We start from the raw sequence: 26,733 nt of genomic DNA on the forward strand, positions 1-26,733 counted from the left end.
CTGGATGATATGCTGTCAGCGGACTGGAAGAACAAGGTTGTTGACACACAACAGTAATGCCAGTCCTGTTCCCTGCAGAGTGAGTACTGCTGGTTTTCTAGCCTTCCCAGTTAACAACAGCTGATTATTTACACCTGGTGGAATGAAATGAAGAGTGAAACCCAGGCTGAAAACTACACTTCCAACAGATCTGTGGTGAACCTCAGGATATCAGATAACATGGTGACGGTGGTTCATTGTGCTTGACTTTATTTGAGTAAGAGTGTAATGGTCTGTGTGTAGAGGGTGGGGAGAAAGAGTGAGCACCGACAATTAAAGGCAGGGAACGACTTTCTTCCTTGTGTTTTTTTTTAATGCAAGGTGAAACAAAACCTTTGCCATGCAGAGAAGCACCAGGATGAGGTCTGGCTGGGTTAAAGGATTGCTTCTGGCCTTTGCCACGGCTGCTGCTCTGTTGTACCTCGGCTCCATCAAGCAGGAGGTTCATACCCATTCGGAGAGACTGGAGAAGGCCCACCACAATGACTCCATCAGGGGAAAGGGAATACTCACGAGGATGGACAAGATGGAAAACGACATCAACGGGCTGCGTGAGTCTCAGCACAACAGCTGGTTCTGTCCTGCTTCTTTGATTTAAAACACACAACTTGATTTCAGCTAAATACATTGGATGTTGTTGAGTTTAAAATACTTGTGCATTGATGTGGTGATTTGCAAGTCTGTAGATGTCTAAATCAGTATTACATTTTTTATTTTATTTGCTAATATCAAAATAGCTGCAAATGTAAGTTTGGTTAATATATTTATAGATTCATTAACTTTAACTTTTCAAACCGACTTGCCTGCAAATCACCAAATCAATTCTTAGGTCAACTTCAGCCGGAAACTATGTTGAATGGATGAACAAGCACTAAAGAACATGTGTCAATATAGTTAACGTTGTTTAAACAGGTAATTGGGCTCCTCATGTTAAACCACACCAGTGCAAAGATATTGACTTGTAAGATAAGATTCATCCTTTATTTATGTTTCAGAGAGGGGCGCCTGTTGTACATCTGCCATATGCACGCAAAATGGAATAATAATAAAACGTTTTTTTCTCTCTTTTATCAACAGTCAACCTGATGAATAAACTAGAAAGAAAAGAGAAAGACAATATCGTAGTGGGGAAGACGCTGAAGAAGGTGGTGAGGAAGATGTACCCAAACTCGGCTCTGTTCAGAAAGTGGGGCGATGAGCTGTCGGAGGAGGAGCAGAAGGAGGCCGAGACGTTGTTTCAGAGTTACGGATACAACGTCTTCCTCAGTGACCGGCTGCCCCTCAACAGAGAGATCCCCGACACCAGGCCCCTCAGGTGACTGCAGCTTCCTGTACCCGACCACACCTGTCGCACACAGAGGTGTGCTCACAGCTTTGCCTGTGGCAAGTGTGGCATATGCCTCATTATACGAGACGCAAATGACTTTTTTAAACTTTTCTCAGTGGCCCAAATGAATTTGCTCTAAAAAAGCAATATGATTTCCACTTTACTATTCAAAAAATCAGGCTGAATGAACGTGAGGTGAGCACCCAACTTGTCTTTTCAGTCTCGATATCTTAAATTATCAGTGGTTGGTTAAATGATCTGAAAATTAATTTGCAACAATTTTGATAATCAGTTATTTGTTTAAGCAAAAAAATGGCAAAACTCTTTTTTAGAAACTTTTAAAATGTGAACGATTGCTGGTTTTCTTAGTTTTTAATGACAGCAAACTAAATAGCAGGCGAGACAAAACCAGCAACGAGAAAATTTCAACTTAAAATAAATTAACATGTTTTCTCTAATTATATGACACTTTATGAACCAAATGATGATTCAATTAATTCACTAATAGTTGGTTGCAGCCCTAAGATAAACTTTTTAATGTAGTCATACAAATTTGTCAATTAACATTTGAAAATGCATTAAAAAAATGTCAGCGTCAATACCTACGTTTTCCACAAAAATGTAATTGGTTTTATTCAAACCTCTTCCAGGTGTGCTGAAAAAAAGTACCCAGAGGATCTGCCTTCCATCAGCGTCATTTTAATTTACCTGGATGAAGCTCTTTCTATCATCAAAAGGGCGGTCCGCAGCATCATCGACAAAACGCCAGCTCGGCTGCTGAAAGAAATCATACTGGTGGACGACCACAGCAGTAATGGTACGTCAGCCGGCTCCATCTTGTACTCGCAGGGGGGATTTGGGCTTTTAAAGATATTCGCTCTCTTATCCCTGACTTCAGATACCTGCATCAGAGTATTTTTATTGACTGACCGTGCTCATCACCAACAATCAAACTTGAAAAAAAGTGAATTGCCATGTGGCTTCAACTGAAGGAATGTGACATTACATCGCTAAATATAACTTATTTGTGAAATAATGTATTCTAGCCAGAAGAGGCCCAGTTATACAGAGTCGCAATGATCCATACTGAGTTTATAGAGCGAGTGAACAAGGATGGAGCCGTATTGGAACATCCTGCTTCAGGTCGTGGTCACATGACATACAGGTATCCGTCCTGCCCTAAATTTATGACAATTCCACAGAAGTGCTTTATTACTTAATGACAGATAAGGGAGTGTTCACCATCAAGCAGCTGCTGCATGACGAGTCACCCAATGCCGGCAGTAACAATAACCGCTTGTATAACAGTTGTGAAATACAACTAAATATATCAAATTGCCATAACTATAGTACCAATTAGACGGCATCTACACCTTAGATTACTCTCTACTTTCTGCAGAGGATTTAAAGGAGAAACTGGATGAATACATCGACTTCATCCACGAGGAGCGTCCGGGCCTGCTGAAGAAAGTCAGGCACTCCAAGCAGCTCGGCCTCACCCAGGCCAGACTGTCGGGATGGAGGGCCGCTGTGGGGGACGTGGTGGCCATCTTGGATGCTCACATAGAAGTCCATGTGCAATGGTTGGTTTGAGTTGTCCCGGCTTGGTTGTATTCGCTGCGCTCTTCCAATATGACGTCTAACTGTCACTGTGTGTCCAGGGCAGAGCCGCTGTTGGCTCGGATTAAAGAGGACCGCACCGTGATATTGACGCCAGTGTTTGACAACGTCAAATTTGATGACTTGACCCTGATTCCCTACATGCCTGCGGCAGATGCCTTCGACTGGGCTCTGTGGTGCATGTACGAGTCCTTCAGGCCCGAGTGGTACGCTCTAAAGGACGATTCACAGCCTGGAAAGTAAGTTTAAAAATAATAATCATTCTCACAAATCGTACGCACACAAAGACGGACTGTACTTTCACACCTAAAGGAATAGTTTGGGAAATGTGATTTCCTGAGTTGGATCATTACCACTCACATTTAAGTTATTCTAAAAAAACTGGGACATTAATTTTGAGACACGTGCACGAGAAACGTGCACGTATCGTGACATTCAGCTTAGACCAAAATACTTCCCTTTTTTTTTTTTTTTTTTTTTTTTTTACTTTCCGGGAGCTTTCATGGACATAATTCATTGCATAATGTAGACGTGCCAGAGTGACATGTTTTGACCACACTGAGCAATGTGTACAGTGTCAACAGACTAACTGACATCAAACTGTCTACTAGGGTTCACGGCTCCTTTCACGCCGGTAAACATTATAGCCGCTTGACGGATTGTTTGTCTAGAACAGCATGCAAAGCCTCAATCTAAAACCTACAGACCGGTGCGGTTTGATTTTCTTCATGGTGATGGCGCCTCCCTAATTTTATTAACATAACCTTTTGTAATTTTAAGCATAAGCCTCAATCATTAAATTAGTTTGGCACTGATTGCTCCGGCCTTTTAAGAGCGAGTGAAAAGAACAACAAACAATAGGAGAGTATAAAAATGCAAATAATGTATGTAATATAATGTGTGAAGTGTAGATAACATAAACATGTACAGTGGTTAATCCACCGCTTGCCAGATCCTCTGTGGATTAACCACTGTACATGTTTATGGTTATCTAACTCTCCTATTGTTTGTTGTTGTTTTTATTTACACCACACACTTAATATGCACATACATTCTTGCACTTCTACTGTTTAATTTAATTCCTAAATTAATACTCTGTTCTTTCTTTCATCCGCTATTTTATTATTTTTTTATCTTTTTATTAGTATTATTGTATATCTTTCATCCCTGTTTTTATATCTTATCTTTTATTTTCTGTGTAAATGGCTGCTACTCGACACGAAATTTCCCCTTGGGGATTAATAAAGTATATATTCATTCATTCATCTTTCCTTTTTGTTAAAAGCATCTCTTATTCTGAAGGTGAAACTGCGACACAGCTTTTGTATTTGTCAGCAACCTTTTGACATCATGACCTTCAGCATTTCTAAAATCTTTGCCCTGGTGGGAGAAGATATCAGATATCTCAAAGTCTTTGACCTTACTAATTACTCTTGTATCTAAAATGCATTGACGATGGATGAAGAAGTACCTCAGGCTCTTTCTGTGTCTAATCCTGTCCTCAGGAGCCCCTCCATCATGGGGATTCTTGTGGCTGATCGCAAGTTCTTTGGAGAGATCGGAAGCCTTGACGGGGGAATGAAAATATACGGTGGGGAGAATGTGGAGCTCGGCATCCGGGTGAGAGTCACAGGGTGTTTTCAAAGTCACTTTAAACGCTATAAATAGTCTGAAAAACACATTTCACCTTGAAAAAACGTATCAAGCTTGCTGTCGACTGGTTGTTTAGTATTCCATTGTTTTTTTGGCAGGTGTGGCTGTGTGGAGGAAGCATAGAGGTTATACCTTGCTCTAAAATCGCCCACGTCGAGCGGGCCATGAAGCCTTACCTCCCAGACTTGAGTGACATGATGAGGCGTAATGCACTGAGGGTGGCGGAGGTTTGGATGGATGAATATAAATACAACGTCAACATTGCTTGGAACCTTCCCCTCGAGGTGAGGCGTGACACCGACTTGGTCATCGCATACATGTTGTACCTCTTATTCAAACAATTTTTTTTGTGGCCCTTTTCCACAGAAACATGGGATAGACATTGGGGATGTGTCAGAGAGGAAAAAGCTGAGGGCGAGTCTGAATTGCAAGCCCTTTCAGTGGTATCTGGATAACGTTTACCCCATGCTGGACCCTCTGGGCGACCTGCTGGGCTATGGAGTGGTGAGCAGAAACAATATCAGACTGCATTTGAAGTCTGAATCTGCAGGTCTTTCTTTGTTGGCTTTGTTTAGGTTTACTTGAACACATTTTATATATTTTTCGCTATTTAATTGATTGTTGAAGACTCAATCATTCAAGACATTAGGATATTTATAGCAAATCCCAACATATTTGGTTTAGGATCATCATGTATGTTATTGGTTCCCAACCTTTTGGGCTTTATAAAGCACATCGCCATACATTAGTCATCTGTCCATGTAGGAAGGTCTGCACGAACTCCATGCTTTTGGGCTTAAAGGGATTTCTTAACAAAAACATTAATGTTTCCATCCAAATGCATTCAGAGCTGCAGCCTCTAAAGTTGCAGGGCTAGATGATTGTTTTTGTAACGCTACTTCTTCTAATGTTTGCTTTAAAGTGTCACTCTCTTTTCTGTTGGCAGCTGATCAATAGTCTGAAGCTGGATGTCTGTATTGACCAAGGCCCAATGCCTGGGAACACGCCCATTATATATGGGTGTCACCACTACTCACCTCAGGTATGTGCAGAGAGTCACTGCATGCACACAGACTGTATTTAATGATAATAATCATTGTTCTTTGGTGTAGAACTGTTATTATCGCACCAACGGACAACTCTACATCGGTGGAATCAAGTCTCATAAGTACAACAGCAACCGCTGCCTGGTGGACACCGGCACTGGAGCCGACCCGGGACTCTACGAGTGCAAAATAGTCAAGCAGAAGAAATTCCACATGCTGTGGGATTTTAAACAGGTTACTACTGCAGATTTAAATATAACTCTACACCAAAGAAGTTGGTCTGTTTGGAGAAAAATACATGTTTTATTGTTGTTATCACCCCCCCCCCCCCCCCCCCCCCCCCCCCCAGGGTGGACCCATCCAGAACAGAGAAACGAAGAGATGCCTGGAACTGGTGAAGGGTGATGACGGCTATTACAAACTTGGTGTTCAGCAGTGCACTGGTCAGAGCTGGAAGATACAACATCTCATGAAAGAGCACTGAAAGCATGGCGGGCAGGGCAGAGACGGCAAGATCACAAATGAACCGTTGTTGCACAACACTGCCTCTTAGAGAGCGATCTGGGATGACTTTACATTTTGCACCAGATGACATGGATCCAAGAGTCAAACTGCAAGAAAAATTGTGGAATATTACCATTTAATTCTTGTATTTGCCAAAGAATATGACATGCCTTTTTCTTTGTTTGTTTTTTAATACAAAAATGACTGGACAGCTTTGAACTCCTTGAATTGTTTAAATACGGGAAGATCCCAATCATCCTTGGAGTGGGACAGGATTCGGTTTGGTTGTCACGAATGATTAAAGATGAAGGCGTCCCATTTTTTCTGCCACATGGCGAGACCCGTGTCCTTCAGATGAGCCGGCAGGGAGCTGTACCTGCAGGCAGAAGACCCCCGTCGTTGAATATGAGTATTTGTAAAAGGTTAGTTGTTGGATGAAAATAAATATTTCCACCCCACGCTAGAAATCGTATTTTACTGGTTCCAAAGTCTAGCAGAAGTATAAATACCTTCATTTCTGATGTGGAACTGATGAGGAAATCACAAAATCAACATTTGTCACCTCTGGTTCTTTTAAGAGGTTTTCTTTTGCTGCTACAGTTTCAAACAAACTGGAAGCAAATATGATGAATTTGGTGGTTTCTTAGAATATAAAATGTTTCCGTTCAGGACTCCCTTTTCACAAAAGCAATTTTGAGGGCACTGCTTTCACAGAAGTTGCATATTGTGTCTGCAACTTGATTGTTTGCAATTGAAAGATGTGTGATTCGTGCATGGGTCACAAGTATGTCGCTTGTTTGTTAAAATTATGTAATGTTTGCAAATTTGGTGAAACGGGCTCCAGGACGTCGCTCCTAAATCTCCGTCGTCACTGAGAATACTATCAGGATTAGATTAAACTAGTCATCACTATATAATATTGCATTAAATTAGCAACTTTGGGATTCAGGGTCTGCAAGAGGACTTTAAATCAAAAGGATAAGTCCGGTGATATTTTACATTTGTTGTCAATCAATGCCCCAAAAAGAACAAAACCAAAGAGTCTGTCAGTCATTATTTGTTACTACTGAACACATATTTAAAGTCTTGAGAGTAAATAGTGTAATTAGTGACTTTTTCAGCTGTGGATTAATACAGTTGGTTTGGGGTAATTTTAGATAAAATACACTAAAGTGCACATGCTCATTGTAATTAAGTAACGGGTCAATTTTAGTATGAATAATTTGTTTCATGGGATTTGTTGACTAAGAAAAATATATAATATCATCTTTAAAAACTTATGCCTGAAAAGTAGACAATAAAACTGAAAACCACGATTGATGGGTTAAAACACGGACATGAGAGATCAAATCAAGCGATGGTCACCTGAGGGAGTTAAGAGCCAGCTCTTTCAGAGTGCCCAGGTTTGCTTTTAATCCTCCGATGCCAACGAAGGCCTGATAGAAGTCGTAGGAGAGGCCCGTGGTGCCGAACAGAGACGGGTCATCGGAGCTGATCACCATCGGGTGACCCTCAGACATCAGCACGGCTGCAGGGTGGTTCCGAAGGTCCGATACCAGCCTCAGCACCTAGGGGTCAGAGGTCAAACTCATTCAGGTGCTTTGTATATGAAGACAGGCATGAATCCAAAAAGGTCCAGACTTCATTGTGCTGGGGTCTGCCCAAATCCACACAAGGAGCATTTTACCCTCGTCACACTGTTTTACAAAAGTCCTGATGGTGGACATTTGGATTCAGTATAGATACTTTTTTTATTTAACAGGTTGTCTGACCTGGTTTGAGATCGGGCACAGCTCCACGGCCACGTTTCTTTTCCTGGAAAGCTCTTTGGCGAGTGGATGGTGCACCAGAGCGAAGCCGTGCCCGATGCGCGAGGTGTTGAACAGAAGGGCGTCAAGAATGTTTTGATCCACGTCGGTGCCTTCGTCATCTACGCGCAAACACACAACGTGGAGTCAAAGTATATTAAAAAAGATGTATATGCTCTGTTTTGTTCTGGAACAATGATGTTGATCTAATCACCTGTTTCCCCTGCGTGAAAGAAATACGGCAGCGTGACCCCCAGGTCAGCCGGTAGAGAAAGAGCCTCCCTGAAGTACCAAAGAGCGCGTCCACTGTCCTCCCTGCCAACCTGCAAACCACGATGTCAGCTCGCATAAAGGGAAATTAAACTATCATAGCAATAAGACAGATTCCTTCTTACCATGTCAAAACCTGCTACGACATCCGGGAAGTCCTTTTGTAGCTGAATGGCCTCTTTCACAGCTGCTTTGACCTCAGATACACTCAGAGCCCTGAAAGAAAGCAGCAACAGTTACAGACACACAAATCAATCCCCTATGTGACTCACAAGCAAAAAAAAGTGTGTCATTTCACATAAACATTTACATTATGAGATGCCGATCTTCTTATGTGGAGGTTCAGCAGATTTCTGAGTATTCAATAATCATTTCTAGCCGTTTGCGCCTTGCTCAAATGTCGGTTGACGAAAATGAATAAAAACAGTGCAAGTAGCAATTTACCGACGCCAACACAACCCCATTTACTGGGAGACGTTACACAACTGTTCTCAGATGTTGAGCGCTACTAAACTAGTGGAGAGGCCCGTTAATAACCCAGAAAACAGGAATCTAAGTTGTTAAGAGATGACATATTGAATTATAGTTACAGAATTATTTTTTATGCCCAGATTGGCACATAGTCAGAGCATTGAAATGATGGCACATGATTCCCACTTTGTTAATTCATAAGGCAACCCATTCAATTTGTGTGAAATGACATCAGCAGCCAGCTGTGGGGAACTCAGTACATTTACTCAAGTAGGTCGATGTACTTTGTACACTTTTGAGGCACAATTTACATACTATCAACTTGAGTAACGGTATTTAAGTGTTCTTCGTAATACTTCTACTATATATATATATATATATATATATATATATATATATATATATATATATATATATATATATATATATATATATGTGTATATATATATATATATATATATATATATATACACACACATACACACACACACAGTAGTATACAAGTCAAAGCGGTCATTTCTCTTTATAATAAGTACTTTTAATACTTTAGGTACATTTTTCTACGAGTAGTTTCACTCAAGCAAAGGCTACGGTACTTTTCCCCACTATTATGCACCTTTTTTTTGTTATTTTGAAAGAGATACCAAATCAAAACTTATTATTTCTAAATGCCAACATGGTCTAGCTCCTTTCCTGCTTAATGAAATTGTTACAGTAGAGTCAACACACATGACAAAATAAATGGTCGCTGTCACATTGACCTAATTTGGACAGTCAGTCTTCTCTGTTAGAGGAAAAACTACAGACTATTCACGAGGCTGAACCATTTTCAACCTCCTGAATTGAAAATGCAAAACCTAATACCCTAGAGTACATATCCACATATCTGTAAAATCCTCCACAAGATACAAAATATGTTTACTTTGCAGAGCACCTCTCATAGAACACAACTCACAAAGTGCTTTACAAGAATGAAATGTTAATGAATTAAAATTAAACCATAAATACAGCCCATTTGGTCCTTGTGCATAAATGTATGTTACAATTTGAACAATACTGTGATGTTCATATTAAATACAATCTGAGATAACTCTCATCAGTACCTGTGCACAGAAACGATGACACGAGCCCCAAGAAAGTCCGGATGATCCGCTCTAAATGTCCTTGTGACGTCCTGAAACGTTTTCAGAGTCCAGACCTTATCGTGAACGGTTCCATCAAGCTCGTACGTCTGAAACACACAAATGAAAAATGTCAGATGGGCCGCGAGCCGGAGATCAGACAATCGAACGGGCACAAACCTCTGACAGGCCGCTCCTGAGTTCCAGATACATGATGTTGTCGTGCAGCAGCTCCTCCAGGCCCTGATAAAAGTAGTCCCTCAGCACGGGTGCGTGGGTGATGAGCCCAGCAGCTGCGATGAAGGCTTTCTCAAACTTCTCCCACACAACTTCTTGGTTCGGGTATTCACCATCTGGATCCTCGGTGAACAGCGTGAGCTGCTGCATTAAACTGAAGAAGAAAAAAAACAGTATTCTGGGTGAAGTTCTCCCACTTTATCTTGACTTTAAACGTGTAAGGGAAGGCGACATCGTTCTCAACCTGTTGTCAAAGCCGGTGGGGTCTCCTATTCTGGCTCTCAGGGTCTCCAGCAGCTGCCAGTAGAAGCAGTCCCATCGCGGGAACGGCTGGCGGTCGGAGAAGAAGAAGCGCACCGAGTTGTCCCAGGTGAAGCAGATGTAGCAGCGAGGCCGGTAGGTGACGTTTTTCACCAGCCATTCCACGCCGACCAGAGAGGAGGCGTGGATGTGGAGGGCGGCACCTGACGTCAAAGCAACCGGATAGAACCTCAAACTCGCTGAGCTCAGACAGCCGCACCCAATTAAGATCTTGGTTACATCTGTTATGGTCATTTTGTGTCTTTGTAGTTGTTTTGTGTCTTTTTGTGGACAATTTGTGTCTATATATGTGTTTTATTTGAATTTTGCATTAGTTTAAAACAGTATAAATAGTATTTTTTACCCCAAATGCTGCGATAATCCTGTACATTTCCCCACTGTGGGACTAAAAAAGGAATATCTAATCTAAAGTAATTTTACAATGCTTTGTAGTCTTTTTATATTTTCATTTTTCATCTCTTTGGGTCATTCGTAGTAGTTTTGCAGATATTTAAAATTGTTTTGTGTCTTTTTGTAGTCATTTTTCGTCTCTTTATTGTTATTTTGTATCTCTTTGTAGCCATTTTACATAACATTGTAGTTGCTTTCCATATCTTTGTAGTTTTATAGATATTGTCCTTTTCTAGTCATCTGTGTTTGAGGAATTGTGCCCCTCTTGTCTTCATTTTTCATCTCTTTAAGTGACATTTTGCAGATGCTCAAGTTCAAAACAGTGATATTAGTTCATGCTGGAGATGAAGCTTCCAGCCACAGCATATATCAAACAAAATGCTACAGGAAATCATCACAGAAAGCCTGAGTTGCAGGTTCTTATATGTTTACACATGTTACTGTATCTTAATAAATGTCACTGTGGCCCCAACTGTGCAGCTAAATGAAGGAAAACAAATCAAGAAAACAAATGTTGTGAGTTGTGAAATCACCTTTAGGCATCTCCTGCAGCAGCTTGAAGACGGGACTCTTCTGGATGAGAGGCTTCGCTTTGAAAAAGTGGATAGCCGGAGGGAACTGTGCAGCAGACATCTCTCGCTCCTTCAAACGGCGGAGGTGAACGTCCAGCTTCTGCTCGGCCGCCGTCAGCTTCACCCGGCCTCCCATCTGTCTGGACGTCTCCTGCCGCATCAGCAGGTCCCTCTGAGCGGGGTCAGGCATCCCATCACACACGCTTACGAACCACAGGAGGGGCACATAGGTGACCAGGGTCCGGCAGAGGACAGTCATCATGTCCTCACGTGTCACAGGAGGATATTAGAACATCATCACACTCCCTCCACAGGAGCAGGTTTGCTGTATTTGAAGCTGTAAAGAAAGAAATACTCTGTGAGACGCACACTAATGTCATTTAAGCCCTTTGCCGGAAAAGTGGGTCAGTTAATTTGAGTTAGTTTTAGGGTCAACATGCAGCCCATTCAGGACCGCTTTGCTTTCAGAGGTTAAAAATAAAATCAGCCGAGAAAAGTGACAACCGACCTTCAGATCATTAGGATGAACTAAATTAAAAAAGGAAACATTTTGAAAGGCAACTCCAACTACTTTAAAACATGACATACTTACAAGGAAGAGGGAGCTCCTGGCGTCCCGTGTCTCTCCTCAGCCGTCTCCGAAAAGACTCCGCTATCAGTTTGAGGATGTCAGCAAAAAGGACAATCGGGGCATTTTGGTCTAACAAATACCATGTGATAAACTAATCAATGAAGCATGAGTGCAAAATAAATGTGAAGACATTGTTTGAGCCAAAAAAAGAGCAGAAAAGTGCTACTAATGATTCATATTTTATTATGTTTTACATTTCCACAATATCACATCTCTTCAATTTGACACACAAACGAAAAAGAAAGAAAAAAGAACAAAAACAAATACACACATACGTATAATTTAATCTGGAAACCTCATATACATACGGTGCACCCTCTGGAATGATATCACCCACTCGTTTTAATTCATGACAGAATAACACACATCAATAAATTAACTCTGAAAGGTCATGTACGGGCTTCAGCTCTGATTCACGGATACCATTTATTTTCTGTGTAATTGGTTGGAGCAGGCGTCCATTAGCAACACAATGCCCCATGCGACATAGAATTCGGGGTAGAGGGTTTAATGAGGAACTGTGACACGGATGCTGTGTTCGTCATGATCCGATTAGGAGTGCAACCTGCGACACATCCAGCCAATCACCAGATCCCGTCCCCCCTGAATAATCAGTGTAAACCGAGACCCTCGGAGGAGGAGCAGCAGCAGCAGAGTAAACAACTGTGCAGTACCCACAATGCACTTCTGTAACGTCGAGCCGCAGCGCCTATCACGTCCCTTAATGCACAGAAAAATACAGCAACACAGCACACAACAACAATGCGTCTCTTATTTGCATCGGAAATATCGTTTCACAGACAGAGGAATGACTTTTCATGTGACAAAATAAAATTTACAAAGGAGAGTTTTTCCTCTAGTACTGCGGCGCTCTTTAATCCAAGAACTTGCGGTTTGGGTTGGCACCGAAGAGAGACACTCGGATTTCAGGCATCATCTGCAAACACAGACACATATGGTTAATACGCAGGGCTGCAAGTAAAAGATTATCATTTATTTTGTTAATTGTTTGGTCTATAAAATGTATAAAATGTTCAAAAGCCGAAGATATTGAAAATGCTCACAACTAAGAATCTGCAGCTTGGGAAAGTTTGCTACTTTTTTTTTAATAATTGCTAAAACAATAAATACATAAAAAATATTATCTGTCAATAAACTAATAGATTAATGAATTTCACATATCAGCTCTATTTATAACTAGAAAAATATGAGGAAAGTAAAACCTACAAACATTTGACAGGAGATTGCAGTTTTTATTTTTTTATATAATTGACTTATTTTTAGCTATGAAAGTATTATTGAGACTAAACAAGTCGTTTTCATGAAATATTAACATCATAAAACATACAAAGACAAAATATAAGACATTGATTAAACCTTTTTTAATTGTTTCTGGGGTTTTTTTAAAACAAAATTGCTCATAAGAACTATATAGAATGTATCTGGAAAACATTATCAGATGGAACCTAAAGATCAAAGTATGAAACTATTAATAAAAATGATTATTAACAGTTATCATAGCTTCTTTCATTAATGTTTCACGAACATGTTGTTCTGTTTTATATTACATGATGTAAACTATGCACACTTAAAGACAATGTTTTATAATATAACAATAAGACCAAACAATACACTAATGAAACACACACATGCATATAAGCCCAGAAAACATCTGCCCTCCATCTCGTTACGAGTGGTGTCACTTTTATCTCCTCGTGCAGAAAGTTTAAAGTGCGGCTAAAGTGAGAGCTCCGCTAATCTCATTTTGTCAGATGACAAAACCCCTCGTTTAAAAAGGCAATTCAATTTTAGACCAATAAAGCAGTTTATGCATATATTTGACCCTTGTTTCACCAGAAAAGCCTCACCGAGTGTCTCACAATGAAAGACAAAAAAAACAGCCACACAGTTTTAAAATAAGGAATAAAATTGGATGTCACTTGCAGCACAATAAAGTTTTTGGTAATATAAAAGCCAAAGTAAGCTTATTTCCCCTAAAATTTTGTTTATTTCATGTATTAATGACCGCACTCCTCGTTAAAATGATAATTCTTATGAACATAGCAGACATGAGATAAATGAAGAGGGGGATTTAAAATAGATGACTAAAGGGAGGCTAAATCTGTGTGAGGAGAGGAGGTGTGTTCCTACCTGCTGAGCCATGAGCTCCAGCCTGCTCTCCAGGGTGTTGGCCACCTTGATCTTCCCGTTGCTGTTGTAGATCTCAACACCTCCAGAGCTGAAGACGTCAAAACAAGAGAAATCAAATTGAGAAAAAAATCGACCCAATAGCTTTTTACTCGGTGATCAAATGAGCTGCCGCTTACATGTCGGGGGAGAGGAAGTTGTCCTGGTCGATGCGAGCCTCGATGTTGATCTTCACCGCCGCTTTATAGATGGGAATATTCCTCTGGATGGATGCCTGGGTCCAAATGCAAGTCAGATGTCAACTGATTTTAAAAAGGAGCCACCAAATTTGATTTATTTACACCTATTTTTAACCAACATGCATGTACTATCTAACGATATTTGTCCAGCTTTAAGTTATATCTTCCCATAAATTGTTCTTAAATTCAAATTCCTTGTATGTGCATATGAAGAATCTGATTTTGAAATGGATAAACGTTAAATACGTAAATATGAAAATACGGTCGCTGATTGACTCACCTGTACCATCTGAATGTCCATTTTACGGCAGCGAATAGTCACTTTGGTCTCCAGAAGCTGATATAATCCCTGATGGGAAAGATGATGAAAGGGATATCAATACTCAGTTTGTAATATCAGCACCTCCTACTGAACAGCCAGTTTATTAGGCACACCTCGCTAAAAAACAATGCAATCTGATGCAACCATCCTCCTTCATGAAGGTTCTGACGTTAGTTTGGAGGATGCACTTCTGCTGCATTGTAACGAGTTGGACGTTTCTATTTAGTACCCAGGCGGATAAAACCGGGTGGACGAAATAACAGAAACGCCTGTCAAGTCTCCAAAACAAAAAGCTCCTGCAGGGCTGTACCTGGCCGTGAAGGAGCTGAGGGTGGGAACTCACCTGTAGGATCAATCCGTCCAGAAGACCGGGATACCTGGCTGGATCTTTTGCGACGTTCCCGAGCCGCTGGCGGGCCTCGCTCAGCATTTCCTGAGGGCACAAACACACACAGGGCTTCTATTATTTACACAATCCTCGCTCTCTCTTCTGTACATAACATCTGAGAGTTTCTTTCTTCCCGTGATGATAGGAGGATACGGCTGCTCACCGAGATCATGTCATCCCGGGCCTTCAGCACCTTCAGTCGAGCCTGGTTCATCAGGTTTGACATTTGACTGTTAAGTAGACAAATGACACACACGTTGGGCCCTTTAGACTTCGAAGTGGCATTATGTTTGTTACAAAAGAGTCATTGTGGGACGAAGAGACTAAATAAAGTCACGGAGACTCTGCGTCACGCATACACATCTTTGTTCTTAAAAAAGGCCGGAGTAAAGGAAGGGAGGACTCGATGAGTCCTGTGATTTCCAGCCGTGACTCACATTTTCTTCTGCTGTTCGATCTGCTTCTCCTTCTTCTCGTAGTACTCCATTATCTTCAGCCTCTGAGTTTGGACCAGCCGGCCTTTCTCGATGTTGAACTCTTCTTCTGCCTGCGGGAGGAGACACAGTTCACTCAGCGGGAATCCTGCATCCTAACACTGATTTTGTGATCAGAAATCTGTTCATCTTTACAAGAACATTGCTGCTGGATGTCACGATGACGATCGGTCGCTTTAAAGGTTTCATTTGTTATGTTATAGTTGACGGGTGAATGGATTTTGAATTGTGTGTTATGTCATTTAAAAATATTACACTGATTGGTCCCTTTGTAGTGGTGTGAATAAATGACAACATTTGAAAGACGTTACCATTTTAACGTATAAATATGGCAAAAAACAACCTACACACTTTGGGTTTTATTAAATAAATAACTACGGTTGGAACTGAGGATTAGTTCATCAATCAATTGTTAATAAAACAGTGAAAATGCCCACAATTTATCATAAACAATAATAAACACAAATATAAAATAATTATTTTTTAAAATAAAAGATTGATCTATTATTAAAGTAGTTGCCGATTCATTTCTATTAAACAATTTGATGGGCCTGCTAGAATATTTAAAAAAAAATACATTTATGAATATAATAATGGTCTATTATTTATAGAGCACTTTTTAAATGTTCTTAAGAACATTTTAAATCAACAAATTATAAAATATAATTAAAAATAAATCAAAACTACAAACCCTATTCCAGTTAAATGAAAAATAAACAATAAAGGAATACAAGTTATTACCTCATATGGTAATATTACTAAAGGCCATATTTTTTAAAGAAAAATGTCAATTACATGTCAGGTGTAAATCTGCCAGTCAACACGTACTGTGCCTTTACCGCCCCCTAGTGGTGAGTCTCAAACAGGAAATGATGGTGAGGACTTGAACACATTACACTCACTTGTAAAGTTCTCTTTAATGTGAAATCAACCAATCAAATAATGAGTTTAAACTATTTTCTTTTTCTGCATTTCTCTCTCCTCTCTCTACTGTTAACTAACTAATAAAATCATAAATTTCCCAAAACTTCTAAAAGAAGGACGAATTAATTATTCATTCTAGTCTGTTCAGTTTGACTGCAATGATTTTACCTTTGCATCAATTTCCTCCGCCTTCTCATTGGCCTCCTGCTCAATGAAGGCCATCATGTGCTTGATCTGCAGACAGGAAGAAGAAACATTAATGACACAGAAGACACAAAAATAACCCATTCCTGACATTTCTAGTGTTTTAAATGCACACATCGTCACCATGAAGCATTGTTCCTTCTGAAGTGAGAACTATAAGCACTGCAAAGTGTCACCTCTCTCATAATGAACCCCAGAGATGAATCCTCACCCTGCTGTGAACGGACTCTGCTGACTGACTTTATCACCGTGGTGAGTAATATGCATGTCACTGGTGAAAGAAGTATTCAGATCCTTTACTTAAGCAAAACTACTCATATCACACTGTGAAAATACAAAGAAAAAGTACTGCATTCTAAATGTTACTTCAGTAAATATATGTATTGATTGTGCAGTAAAATGTCAGTTTTAGCTCTACTATAATGTTCCTGGATTCATATTCCTGCTGCATTAATGTGCACGTTGCATTTTACTGTGTAGATGTAGAAGATCATCACATGTTTGCAGCGTCGTTGTCGTGCGAGAAACACATCAACTTGTCATGAGCTAAATTTCCCAGACGGATCCAAGAGGCTTTTAAAATAATGTATCTTAAGAAGTAAGCAGATTTGATCATCCCATACAGGAACACACATTAAAAGTCACCATTTCTGGAGGTACAAGGTGTTCCCTTTATATTAAAATGGGACGAAAATGTAATCTGAAAGGTGTCAGACGGATGTAGTATAATATGTCCCTCTCAGATATAGATGAGCAGAAGTTTGAAGCTGCATAAAGTACATGCACCTCTAATGCATTCCTAATTAAAATCTCATTCCACCACTGATAAACACAAGACCCAAACTTCTAACATTTGCAAAGACTCCTGCAGCCTTTTCCCCGCAGGTTATTTCCAGTGAGTCCCAGCACAGTGGCTCAGTCACTCCCAGTTCCTCATCAGACTGACGGCATGTGTTCATCATGTGATCGTTTGGAAATATGAACCTCGACGTCTCAGCCATAACTTCCATCCTCTGCACTGGCGTCATATAACGGCTGCTTATTTCGGTTTAACTAGCATTTTTACCAACAAATCCACCAGTAAAAAACCCCTAAATAACGTGTTTTATCTGGTTTGTGTTGATATGGGTTCTAACCTACTGCAGCTCCCCCAATGTCATCTCCTCCACACACACGCTGCCGCTATTAGACAGGTTAGAAGTGTGTTAACAGCACGATTGGCAACGTGAAGACTCCTCTCACAGATACCGACGAGTGTTAGATGAACGGGGACATTTCTGAAGGTTAAATCGCCTCATTACCTGCTTCTGAACGTCGGCATCGCTGAGCGCCATGGTTGCAGCTGTTAAAGGTCCGCGCGGGCCTACGAGGAAAAATAACGATAAAACACACAAAATACAACAACTGCGGAATAAAAGACAGCTTCACTAACAACTAAGAGATGTTAATCGTGGAGTAAAAGCTTTGAATGTAGGTTTATTTACCCGAAAATCACCGACGAAGAGGTATGAATTAATCGCTGCAGTCGTGACTCGTAAAGATGTCTACGGAGGATCAGCTGATCTGCAACGTCACATGATGTTTACTTCCGGCTGCGCAGCCAATCAGGAGCTAGAACAAGAGACGGGTTTATTCTAGTGCAGAAAAATAGGTTTTGTGTAGTATTTATCATTTTCTGGCTCATTTAGTTATACTGCATATGGATATATGTATTGGAAATACTACATGTGTACAATATACATTATCTTATTGTTTTTATTTACATTTGCTTTGATTTTGTTTGGATTATTTTCCCCTTTTCCCTTAAAAGCATTTAGTAATTTAGCTATACAAATTAAGAAAAATGAACCATTCATTGATAAACAATGTTGTCATATATTATTTTACATAACAACATTTTCTTGATGTAGTTTGATCTCTCTATATATTCTCTATATATACATGTTGTATTTAATCTGGTCATAACAAAACCAGATTTAATTTTAATTTGGTCTGTTTTTTTCATCAAGATATTTATTTATTTATATTTAAGTTTACAAACTAAAATGTATATCATTTAATCTGGTGTAAGATGTAGTGGCAATGATACTTAATTATTTTTCAATAGTTAGTTCATCGTGAACATAATTTTTTGCATACAGTATTTTTAATAGTTTCTAATGTATTTAAATAATTATGTTGAGTAGTAATTTTTCTGCAATGCACACTTCAACATGTGTTTTTTATCACTAAATTGAATCATGCTTACTGTATTCAATGCTTGTATTAATAATGACATTTCTTACCAAATTTATTTAAAAAATAGGCACGATTGCCATCTAGCTGTAAATCAGCCCTGAACCTCGGAAGGCCAATGCTGACATAAACTAGACCGTTTAGAATTATTCTACGGCATGAAATTTGTAAGAAAAAAAGCATATTAATACCCTCCAATCATTACTGAGTAACTCCTACCTCACACACCGCGTCCCTCCTCAACTTCTCTCAAGCCAATAACCTTTTTTGCACCTTTTCAAAATGACCTGAGAATGAATAAGTTACACTTTAATTCTGTTTTATTCTTACTTCACTGCACATGTACACTGTATACAGGTTGGTGCTGTACAGGTGCACCGTATAAAAGCCTCCTGGCATAATTTCCCGTCTAACCAGCAGAGGGAAGTAGAACTCGGAAAGTTCAACTATAGAAATAGCTCTTGGTACTATCTGACATGCGTTTTCCACTCTGTGTCACCGGCTCCCAGCAGCACACTGTGGACTGACTGGTCATCTGTTGTTTGAACAGTGAACATAAAACTCCACAGACTTGTTTACCTTGAATGAAACGCTCACCACCTGACCTCCGTTGACCTCTCAGAGACTGTGGACACACACAGGGTAAAGTCTGATTCAAGAGTTCCAACTAATTCTTTTCACTTTTTGTTTACATTACTACTAATCGTTCTCATTCTGGACGGACAGCAAAGTCACTACTGACTGCTCTCCAGCCAACTGTTATGTCATGGATCTGGGAAGTGGGGTTGGAGAGAGAGAGGGAGAGCGAGAGGGAGAGCGAGAGAGAGAGAGAGACTTTTGCACAGCTTGTCCATCTTGTTAGTCCTGTGTCAGCGACAGCATGCATGTCTGCCTATCTGTTGTTTGGTGGCTTTGTGTCTGAATCCACGGCTCGCTCTGATCTCCGGCATCTGCTTCTCATCTAGCAGCTCGCTCAGCACCGCACCGAGAGGACGCAGGTACGGTGGGATGTTTTTATTCACATTGCAGAAAGTTTCAACAAAGCCTGAAATCAGAAGAAAGAAAGAAAGAAAGAAAGAAAGAAAGAAAGAAAGAAGAATGTGCATTGGTTACAAACCTCCCCCCTCTGTTTGTGCTTTGTTAAAAGTGTGTGATCTGTAATCATGTCCGTGTTAGTGAGGTCACTATGGTTCACTCTGCTGTTGTGAAGGGCAAAATCTCACCTTGCAAGAGACAGAGAGGCTGCCATAAGGAGCTGGTTTGTCTTCTCCCAACCAGTTTGACATTGAAACTGACCTTTTGTGTTTACTTGTTTGTGGTATCCGTCTGTCCTCATCACACAATAGCACAGACAGAGTGCCCTAAATCTCCCTGATCATTTACTTCACCGTGAGGCTGTTGGGATAGGATCAATAGGAATCCAATTACTCAAGTAGGCCAGTAAGTAAAGGGAGGGTCACTGAGTTCAGGTTGATTAGTTTCTTTGCAGGCAGGGACACAGGTGAAAGGTTTACAATGTTTGCGGGGCAAACTTGAATGTTTCAGGGATTGGAGTCCGCACAGGTCTAGAGGGCACACAGCTCGGGTCAGACAACATGGCAGCTATTGGTCTTTACATCAGTGACGTCTGCAAGGCGTCGGTTTCAGTCTGCTCACTCTGGAGAAGGTGGAGGGACACAACAGAGGATTTTAATCACGACAGCATGGGAACACACAAAAGATTCAATCGTGCATTAAAAATATAATACAATCCTAATTCTGAAACAGAGACCTGAGCATTAATAATCAGGAGATTTAGCTCTTTAGGGTTATCGCTGTGTACCTGGAATGTTTATTCAAGGCCTTAAAAGCCTTTTTATTGTTTTGTCCAGGTGCTAGACTCAGAGTCAGAATGTGATGATTCACACAAAGTAGCTAAACTGTTGATTAACAGTTGGAAAGGGGCTTTGCTTTCCTTCTTTTTGCAAACAAAAGAGTGTTTCTTGGAATGTGAGCGCATGGGTTAAAGCAATAACAGTGACTATTCATCTGTGAGAGCATACTTAATTTACTATTAGGACTTATTTACACAAAATGTGTAGATATGCATGGAAGAGGGCTAAGACTGCATTGAGGTAGGGACGAATTTAAGGGAAGGAAGGGGAACCAAAGAAAGAACCTAAAACCATCCAAATGTCTTTAAAATCATATTTATATTCTTTATTGTTTATTTGTTCTAAACCCCTTGAAGGAAAACATTTTACATGAAAGAAAGAAAAGGCAGAAGTGAAAATTAAAGACAATCTGTTGGAGCAAAAGTATGTTTTTGGTTCATCTTGCGACCCTTTAATGGGTTCCTAACAAAGAGATGTTCTACTTCTAAAAACAGGTGTAATAACGCCATGCAGCACACGTACATTTATTTAAATTATAGCAGACTTGTGGACATTTGTCACCTGCTTGTTTGTCTGTTTACCTTTTTATTGGATAATAATGGTCGATGTCGAGACAGGAAACATGGGGAATGAAGGAAAGAAAAAAAACTAAAACAAAGAGATGTGTAACAATATCAAAAAAGTCCCTGCCCAGAATCAAACCAGGGATGCTTCAGCGTTTTTATTTTTAAAGTAATTTAATGCAGATGCAAACATTACCTTTGTCAGTTCTCCTTTGTGAAAATCTTGTATTTATTTATTTTGTATTTATCATGTATTCCCATATTGAATATAATTGGTAAATAGTATGTGCATTTCAGAAAATAAACTCAATATCATCAGATTTCAAAATCAAATAAAAAATATTTTTAAGTGAAGTTTACAAAAGAAAGCAAACAAACTCAACTTGCACTCGCCAGATTCATCATGACCGTTCTCAATTTATTAAAAACTTAACGTTTTAATTAAATCACAGCTACACCGAGGGTGAATTCAAAGCCACTGCGAGTACAATGTTGGTAATATTTGGACTTCAAATAGCATCAAAGCATCAAAACAAACGCTTCCACCAGGATTGTCTAATTCTTCAACAAACAACATCTGCAACATGCTCGTTCACATTTTTTGAAGAGCTCAGTGTTCTCAATGACATCAGCGAGGCTGTGACTGGAAAAAGTTGCTCACTGGCTGCTGCGTATTGCAGCGGCTGTGACTATCTATAGCCTCGACCTGCATATCTCACTATGTTTAGGCCCTATTTACACCTCCATCTGTCACCCAAGAGTGGAAGCTATTTCAGTGATTTCACATGACGTGAGAATCAGACAAGAGTAGGAACATGAAATGAAAGTGCCATTCGAGTCGGAAACGCCATCATGCCACCAGTTCAACTCTCATTCTCACCAAGACATTGACAGTTCAACTCAACTGCATGAAATCTCAATTTTTGGAGAAAAAACAAACACTTTCTGTACATTAAATCAGTCTCAAGAGGACCGTGTTCACCCCGTGTGCCACGTTTCAGCTTTGATTGCAGAACTCGCCCCCATGCCAGCCCCAGAATAGACCTCGTCAACACTCGCTCACGGTGTAATGTTGTATCACGTTCGCCTGTCTTGTGTTTTCTCTGGTTTCAGAACATGTCTCTTAACGAGGCGCTACAGGACAAGCCCTCTGAAGTCTGAAACCCGGTTCTAGAGTGAAGCCGGTGCTAAATTTGTGGGAAGCCAGACCTTAAAAATGAGCGATCTTCTTGGCAAGACCACAAATAAGTCTCGAACTATTCTTTTTCCACAAACCCAAAGATTAAAGATACGTTTGCCAGTGGAGATATCTTTGATGATCATTTACAAAAAATGTAGGACTTTAGGTAAACCTGTCTCGACTGAAGTAATCATAATATTACACTGTATATATATATATATATATGAAAAGCAAAACTTTGCTTTACAAGATAGAAATGGTAGACAAATACAAAAAAAACTATAACATAGTTTTAAAGTTATACAACATTGAGCAAAAATGCAACATATGAAAGAAAAAGTACAATAACTAAAATAAAACAATATCATATGATTAAAATAAGTATTCAAATAACAATTCAAAGAATACCTCTGTATATATGCAAGTGAAACATGCAGGTCACGAACCCTGTGGACGCACACATGGGGAAATATGTTTTGAGGTTACTTCAGAGTGGAGGCCAAAACAGAAAAGGCCCCGTCACCCTCGGACCTCGGACTTCGGACCGCAGCCTAAATTGCATAATGGCAGAGAAAAAGTACAAGTATTATGAGCAACATCTTCAGACACATGGGTCCATATCAGATTGTTAAAAAATGAGATTATTATACAATCATTGCAGGTCACAAGTCCACAAGACATATGTTCCAATGTTTCCAAAAACAAGAGAAATACTTTTGTGTAAATTTGTTATTATTATTGATTAAAAAAAGAAAATCATATCTGCAAAGTAACTATCTATCAATGTAACGGAGTAAATATGTACCTTAATAATGTAGAACAACTGAGTAGTACACAATAAACTACAAGTACTTAATAATCCTGAAGTGATCGTTCTCGTCTCTGCAGCAGCCGGTCTTCACTCTGGAGGGAAAGACCCCAGTCGAGTCCAGCAGGGGGGATGGAGGAGGCGAGGCTGGTTCCCTGAGCCCCGGGCCCTGGCAGAGCGAGAGCCTGCTGGCGGAGTCCTGGTCCACGATGGGCGACGTGGACCCCGAGGACCCCGACAGCCTGGACGGCGACGACGAAGAGGCGGTTCTGGCCGGGGAGGAGAACCACTCCGACATGGTCCACCTGGAGCGAGAGGAGGCCGAGATGCTCGAGGAGGCGGAGAAGGCGAGGCGAACAGAGGAAGAGGAGGAGGACGACGAGGAGCTGCAGACGAGCGCGTTGAGCATTTTAGGTGGGGAAAGGGAGCTGGGGGAGCTCAGCGAGGAGGAGCAGGACCTCCAGGCCCCAGAAACTGAGGAGCTCCTTGTGTTAGCAGAGGAGCCCCGCGTGCAGAAGAGGCCTGCAGAGTTCAGGATGGTGGTTCCCCCCATGGCGCTGCCTCTTCTGCCCATCGTCAAGCTCGACCCCCCCTCCACCACGTCCACCCCGGTCCCTTCCACCACAAGCTCTGAAGCTGAGGAGCTTTACTCCGCTCAGGGGCTCCAGCCTCCTTCCATCCTCGTGCAGGCAGCCGCCGAGCCTCCGTCAGAGAGGCGAGTCAAATTCTCACAGATTCCCCTCTCGGACGTGGAGGAACATTCAGTCCAGTCCTCTGAAGCAGCGACAGAAAAGCCGGAGGCCCCACAGCCCACCAAGTCTCCCAAACCTCTGAGCTCCGCTGGGCTGCTGTGCGGAGGCGCTGCTTTGGTCGCCGTAGTGGGAGTAGTGGCATACGGTGCTGTGGCCTTCTGCCGAAAGTAGTCTCCTACTATACATGGAATCATGCTCTCAACACAGGTTCTCAAATCTATTCCGAATGGAAATATTCCACTTAACTCTCTGAATTCTGGATTTGACTCTCTGTCTGTCTCTCACTCTTTGTATTGTAGTTATTGAACACATTCAGATTTCGTTTTTGCGCTACCTCAGCTCATGGCCTTTGTTGTTCTGTATTCAATACATCTCTGATCTCTGAGATTGTAAACCTGGAATGTAACATCATGTGAAGGTAGAGTTTTAAAGAATCCTGAAACTTGAAATGATTCTTCGTGTGATTGTGTCTCTTATTACTTTCGTTTAGACCCCAATTCCTCTGCCAGCTACTTAATGTTAGACTTTACCAAAGAACTCAGCATACACTTCATGCATCTGTGTTGCATATAAGAAATGAACAGCAGGAGAGCAGTTCTTTATTGGATGTGTGTTTGTTCTACTGCTCCGTCCTGCCGTCTGCTGGTCACTCTGCACCATGTCAGTCATTTAGTAAACACAACCAATATCAACCTGAAGGGACAACAGGACCATTTAACTAACAAGTAATCAATTAAGCAACTTATATTGTGCAAAATCCTTTCATTTTGGATCTTTTATCTAATCTTTAAAACATAAAACACATGTTTACGTGTGGATAAAGAAAAGAAATACCAAAAAAGACAAAATTCCAATATAATAGAATGCTTCACCGGGATAAAACAATGTGTATGTATCTAAAAAAACAATGAAGCAGCCTGAACACACTGTGCATCTTTATTTGAACATCATGAAAATGGTCTGATTATAACTCTGCGGTCACGCCAGCCTTCGGTCCGATGGACTAATTGTATACCAGCGGCTTTAACACTTCTTGATTTTCATCGAGTGCCAGTAAATAAAGAAGAACAATGGGGTTAACTGTGCTGCGGTTAGCCTGCCGTTCCCACATCGGTGCCAAAATGCACGCAGCTATTGAATTAAGAAGAGGAAGGAAAGTGCTTCTTTGTTTGGAAAGATAAAGCTGCTGTGACACACCACCTTTATGGACAGACATGAATCTTTCTCTCTCTCTTCCATCTCTACACATAACCACATAACAAACATGCACTGACACCCTCAACATTATAATATATGGATAAAAGCAACAAATGCCCCCGACTAAAGTATACAGTATTGTTAGGTTGGCTACATCATGTTAAAATGTGAGACAACTTTTCTTCTATTCAGTCAAATATACAAAAAACTATTTTATTTATTTAAAATGTAAAATGTATTGTAGAATATTAATCATTTTCAGAAACAAAAAGTCTCCATTGTCTAATGAAGAAAAGTGATTAAAGAGACATTTTTTATGTTAAGAGCTTTAAACTTTTACAATTTGAATACTAAGTGGTGATTTTAAGCACTATTAATTCATGTTATTATGTTTAAATGGAGTAAAACAAAACATCAGAGTAAAAAAGAGTAGAATAAAATAGAACACAACAGAACAGAATGGAATAGAACAGAATGCAACAGAAAAGGATCAAATAGAATAGAATGCACCAAAATAGAACATGACAGAGCATAATAGAATACAACATAAACAATAGAAAGCAGTAGAACAGAAATAAATAGAACATAACAAAAGCATATAGAATAGAATGGAAAACAGTAGAACACTGCACAGACAGAGAATAGAACACGACAAACAACAGAACAAGTTGGAATAGAATTCAACCGAACAGAATAGATCTCAATAGAAACAATAGAACTCAACAGAATGAAATAGAACACAACAGGGGAAAGAAGAACAGAACAGAATGGAAAAGAAGGCAAATAGAATAGAACACAAGATAACAGAATAAAACATCAGATTATAAATTGATAGAATATAACGGACTAGAATAGAATACAACTAAAACAATAGAATGCAACAGAATATAATGAAAAGCAGCGGGGTTCACAATAACACATTTGGCAATGTCAGTTGGTTCGTCCCACTTTGGTCCAAACTAAAATATCTCAACTATTGGCATGTTTTGCTCACACATTCGTCGTCCCCAGTGGATGAAGTGCAGTAACTTTGGCAATGCAATGATTTGATAATAAAGCATCTGGTTGTCAAGATTACTCGTCAAAAACTTTATTTATGACCAAATACGCAAACCTGCAAACACCTGCATGTTAGGATTGCCATTGAGGCGTTACTATGAATTCCACTGATGTCTTAGCAGGTATAATTGTTAAGCATGCACCATCATATCGTGTTAGCATGCTAAATGTAGCTAATGAATTAGCAGTAAACGCAAAGTATAATGGAGACTGATGGGAATGCCATTAGGTCTGCAGATATTTAGTCATAAATACAGTTTTGGAGGAATTAGGCCAGATGATGGCAGCAAGATTCAAGACACTTCATTCTCATCAAAGTTACCGCACACCATCCTC

General features: G+C 40.2%; 4 protein-coding genes across 4 annotated transcripts; 2 read left to right on the plus strand and 2 right to left on the minus strand.

Moving 5' to 3' along the window:
- Positions 1–379: 379 nt before the first annotated feature.
- On the plus strand, positions 380–6,169 carry LOC306752168 (putative polypeptide N-acetylgalactosaminyltransferase 8; the record flags this gene model as incomplete). Its single annotated transcript, XM_079235893.1, has 11 exons — positions 380–590; positions 1,117–1,354; positions 2,017–2,183; positions 2,766–2,949; positions 3,028–3,225; positions 4,492–4,606; positions 4,738–4,923; positions 5,006–5,143; positions 5,586–5,681; positions 5,752–5,919; positions 6,035–6,169. The coding sequence occupies 11 exons, from the start codon at positions 380–382 to the stop codon at positions 6,167–6,169; spliced, it is 1,836 nt and encodes a 611-aa protein (XP_079092019.1).
- A 20-nt stretch (positions 6,170–6,189) lies between these two features.
- ada2b (adenosine deaminase 2b) lies at positions 6,190–11,569 on the minus strand (the record flags this gene model as incomplete). Its single annotated transcript, XM_079235895.1, has 9 exons — positions 6,190–6,565; positions 7,555–7,757; positions 7,962–8,119; positions 8,212–8,320; positions 8,393–8,483; positions 9,842–9,969; positions 10,040–10,250; positions 10,341–10,560; positions 11,341–11,569. 9 exons carry the CDS (start codon positions 11,567–11,569, stop codon positions 6,478–6,480), a joined length of 1,437 nt encoding a protein of 478 aa, XP_079092021.1. The 3' UTR covers positions 6,190–6,477.
- A 613-nt stretch (positions 11,570–12,182) lies between these two features.
- atp6v1e1b (ATPase H+ transporting V1 subunit E1b) lies at positions 12,183–18,315 on the minus strand. The gene is made up of 10 exons (XM_079236175.1): positions 18,214–18,315; positions 18,031–18,092; positions 16,694–16,759; positions 15,545–15,654; positions 15,271–15,337; positions 15,063–15,152; positions 14,678–14,746; positions 14,338–14,432; positions 14,162–14,249; positions 12,183–12,947 (listed from the first exon to the last, which is right to left on the minus strand). Exons 2-10 carry the CDS (start codon positions 18,061–18,063, stop codon positions 12,885–12,887), a joined length of 681 nt encoding a protein of 226 aa, XP_079092301.1. The 5' UTR covers positions 18,064–18,092; positions 18,214–18,315; the 3' UTR covers positions 12,183–12,884.
- Positions 18,316–19,839: 1,524 nt separating this feature from the next.
- LOC306752512 (uncharacterized protein) lies at positions 19,840–24,582 on the plus strand. Its single transcript, XM_079236276.1, has 2 exons — positions 19,840–19,962; positions 23,470–24,582. Exon 2 carries the CDS (start codon positions 23,599–23,601, stop codon positions 24,310–24,312), a length of 714 nt encoding a protein of 237 aa, XP_079092402.1. The 5' UTR covers positions 19,840–19,962; positions 23,470–23,598; the 3' UTR covers positions 24,313–24,582.
- Positions 24,583–26,733: the final 2,151 nt, after the last annotated feature.

The sequence above is a fragment of the Taurulus bubalis genome, assembly GCF_910589615.1.
Source record: "Taurulus bubalis genome assembly, chromosome: 20".
Taxonomy (NCBI): Eukaryota; Metazoa; Chordata; class Actinopteri; order Perciformes; family Cottidae; genus Taurulus; species Taurulus bubalis.

Bases quoted from the DNA above. Each gene is read 5' to 3' on its own strand.
- atp6v1e1b (XM_079236175.1), bottom strand. From the start codon at position 18,063: ATGGCGCTCAGCGATGCCGACGTTCAGAAGCAG. The intron at 15,153-15,270 runs GTGAGCAGCCGT...TTGTGCCCTCAG, and splicing joins CCCGGGATGACATGATCTCG to GAAATGCTGAGCGAGGCCCG. The intron at 12,948-14,161 runs GTAGGAACACAC...CTGTGTTTGCAG, and splicing joins TGGAGCTCATGGCTCAGCAG to ATGATGCCTGAAATCCGAGT.
- LOC306752512 (XM_079236276.1), top strand. From the start codon at position 23,599: ATGGGCGACGTGGACCCCGAGGACCCCGACAGCCTGGACGGCGACGAC.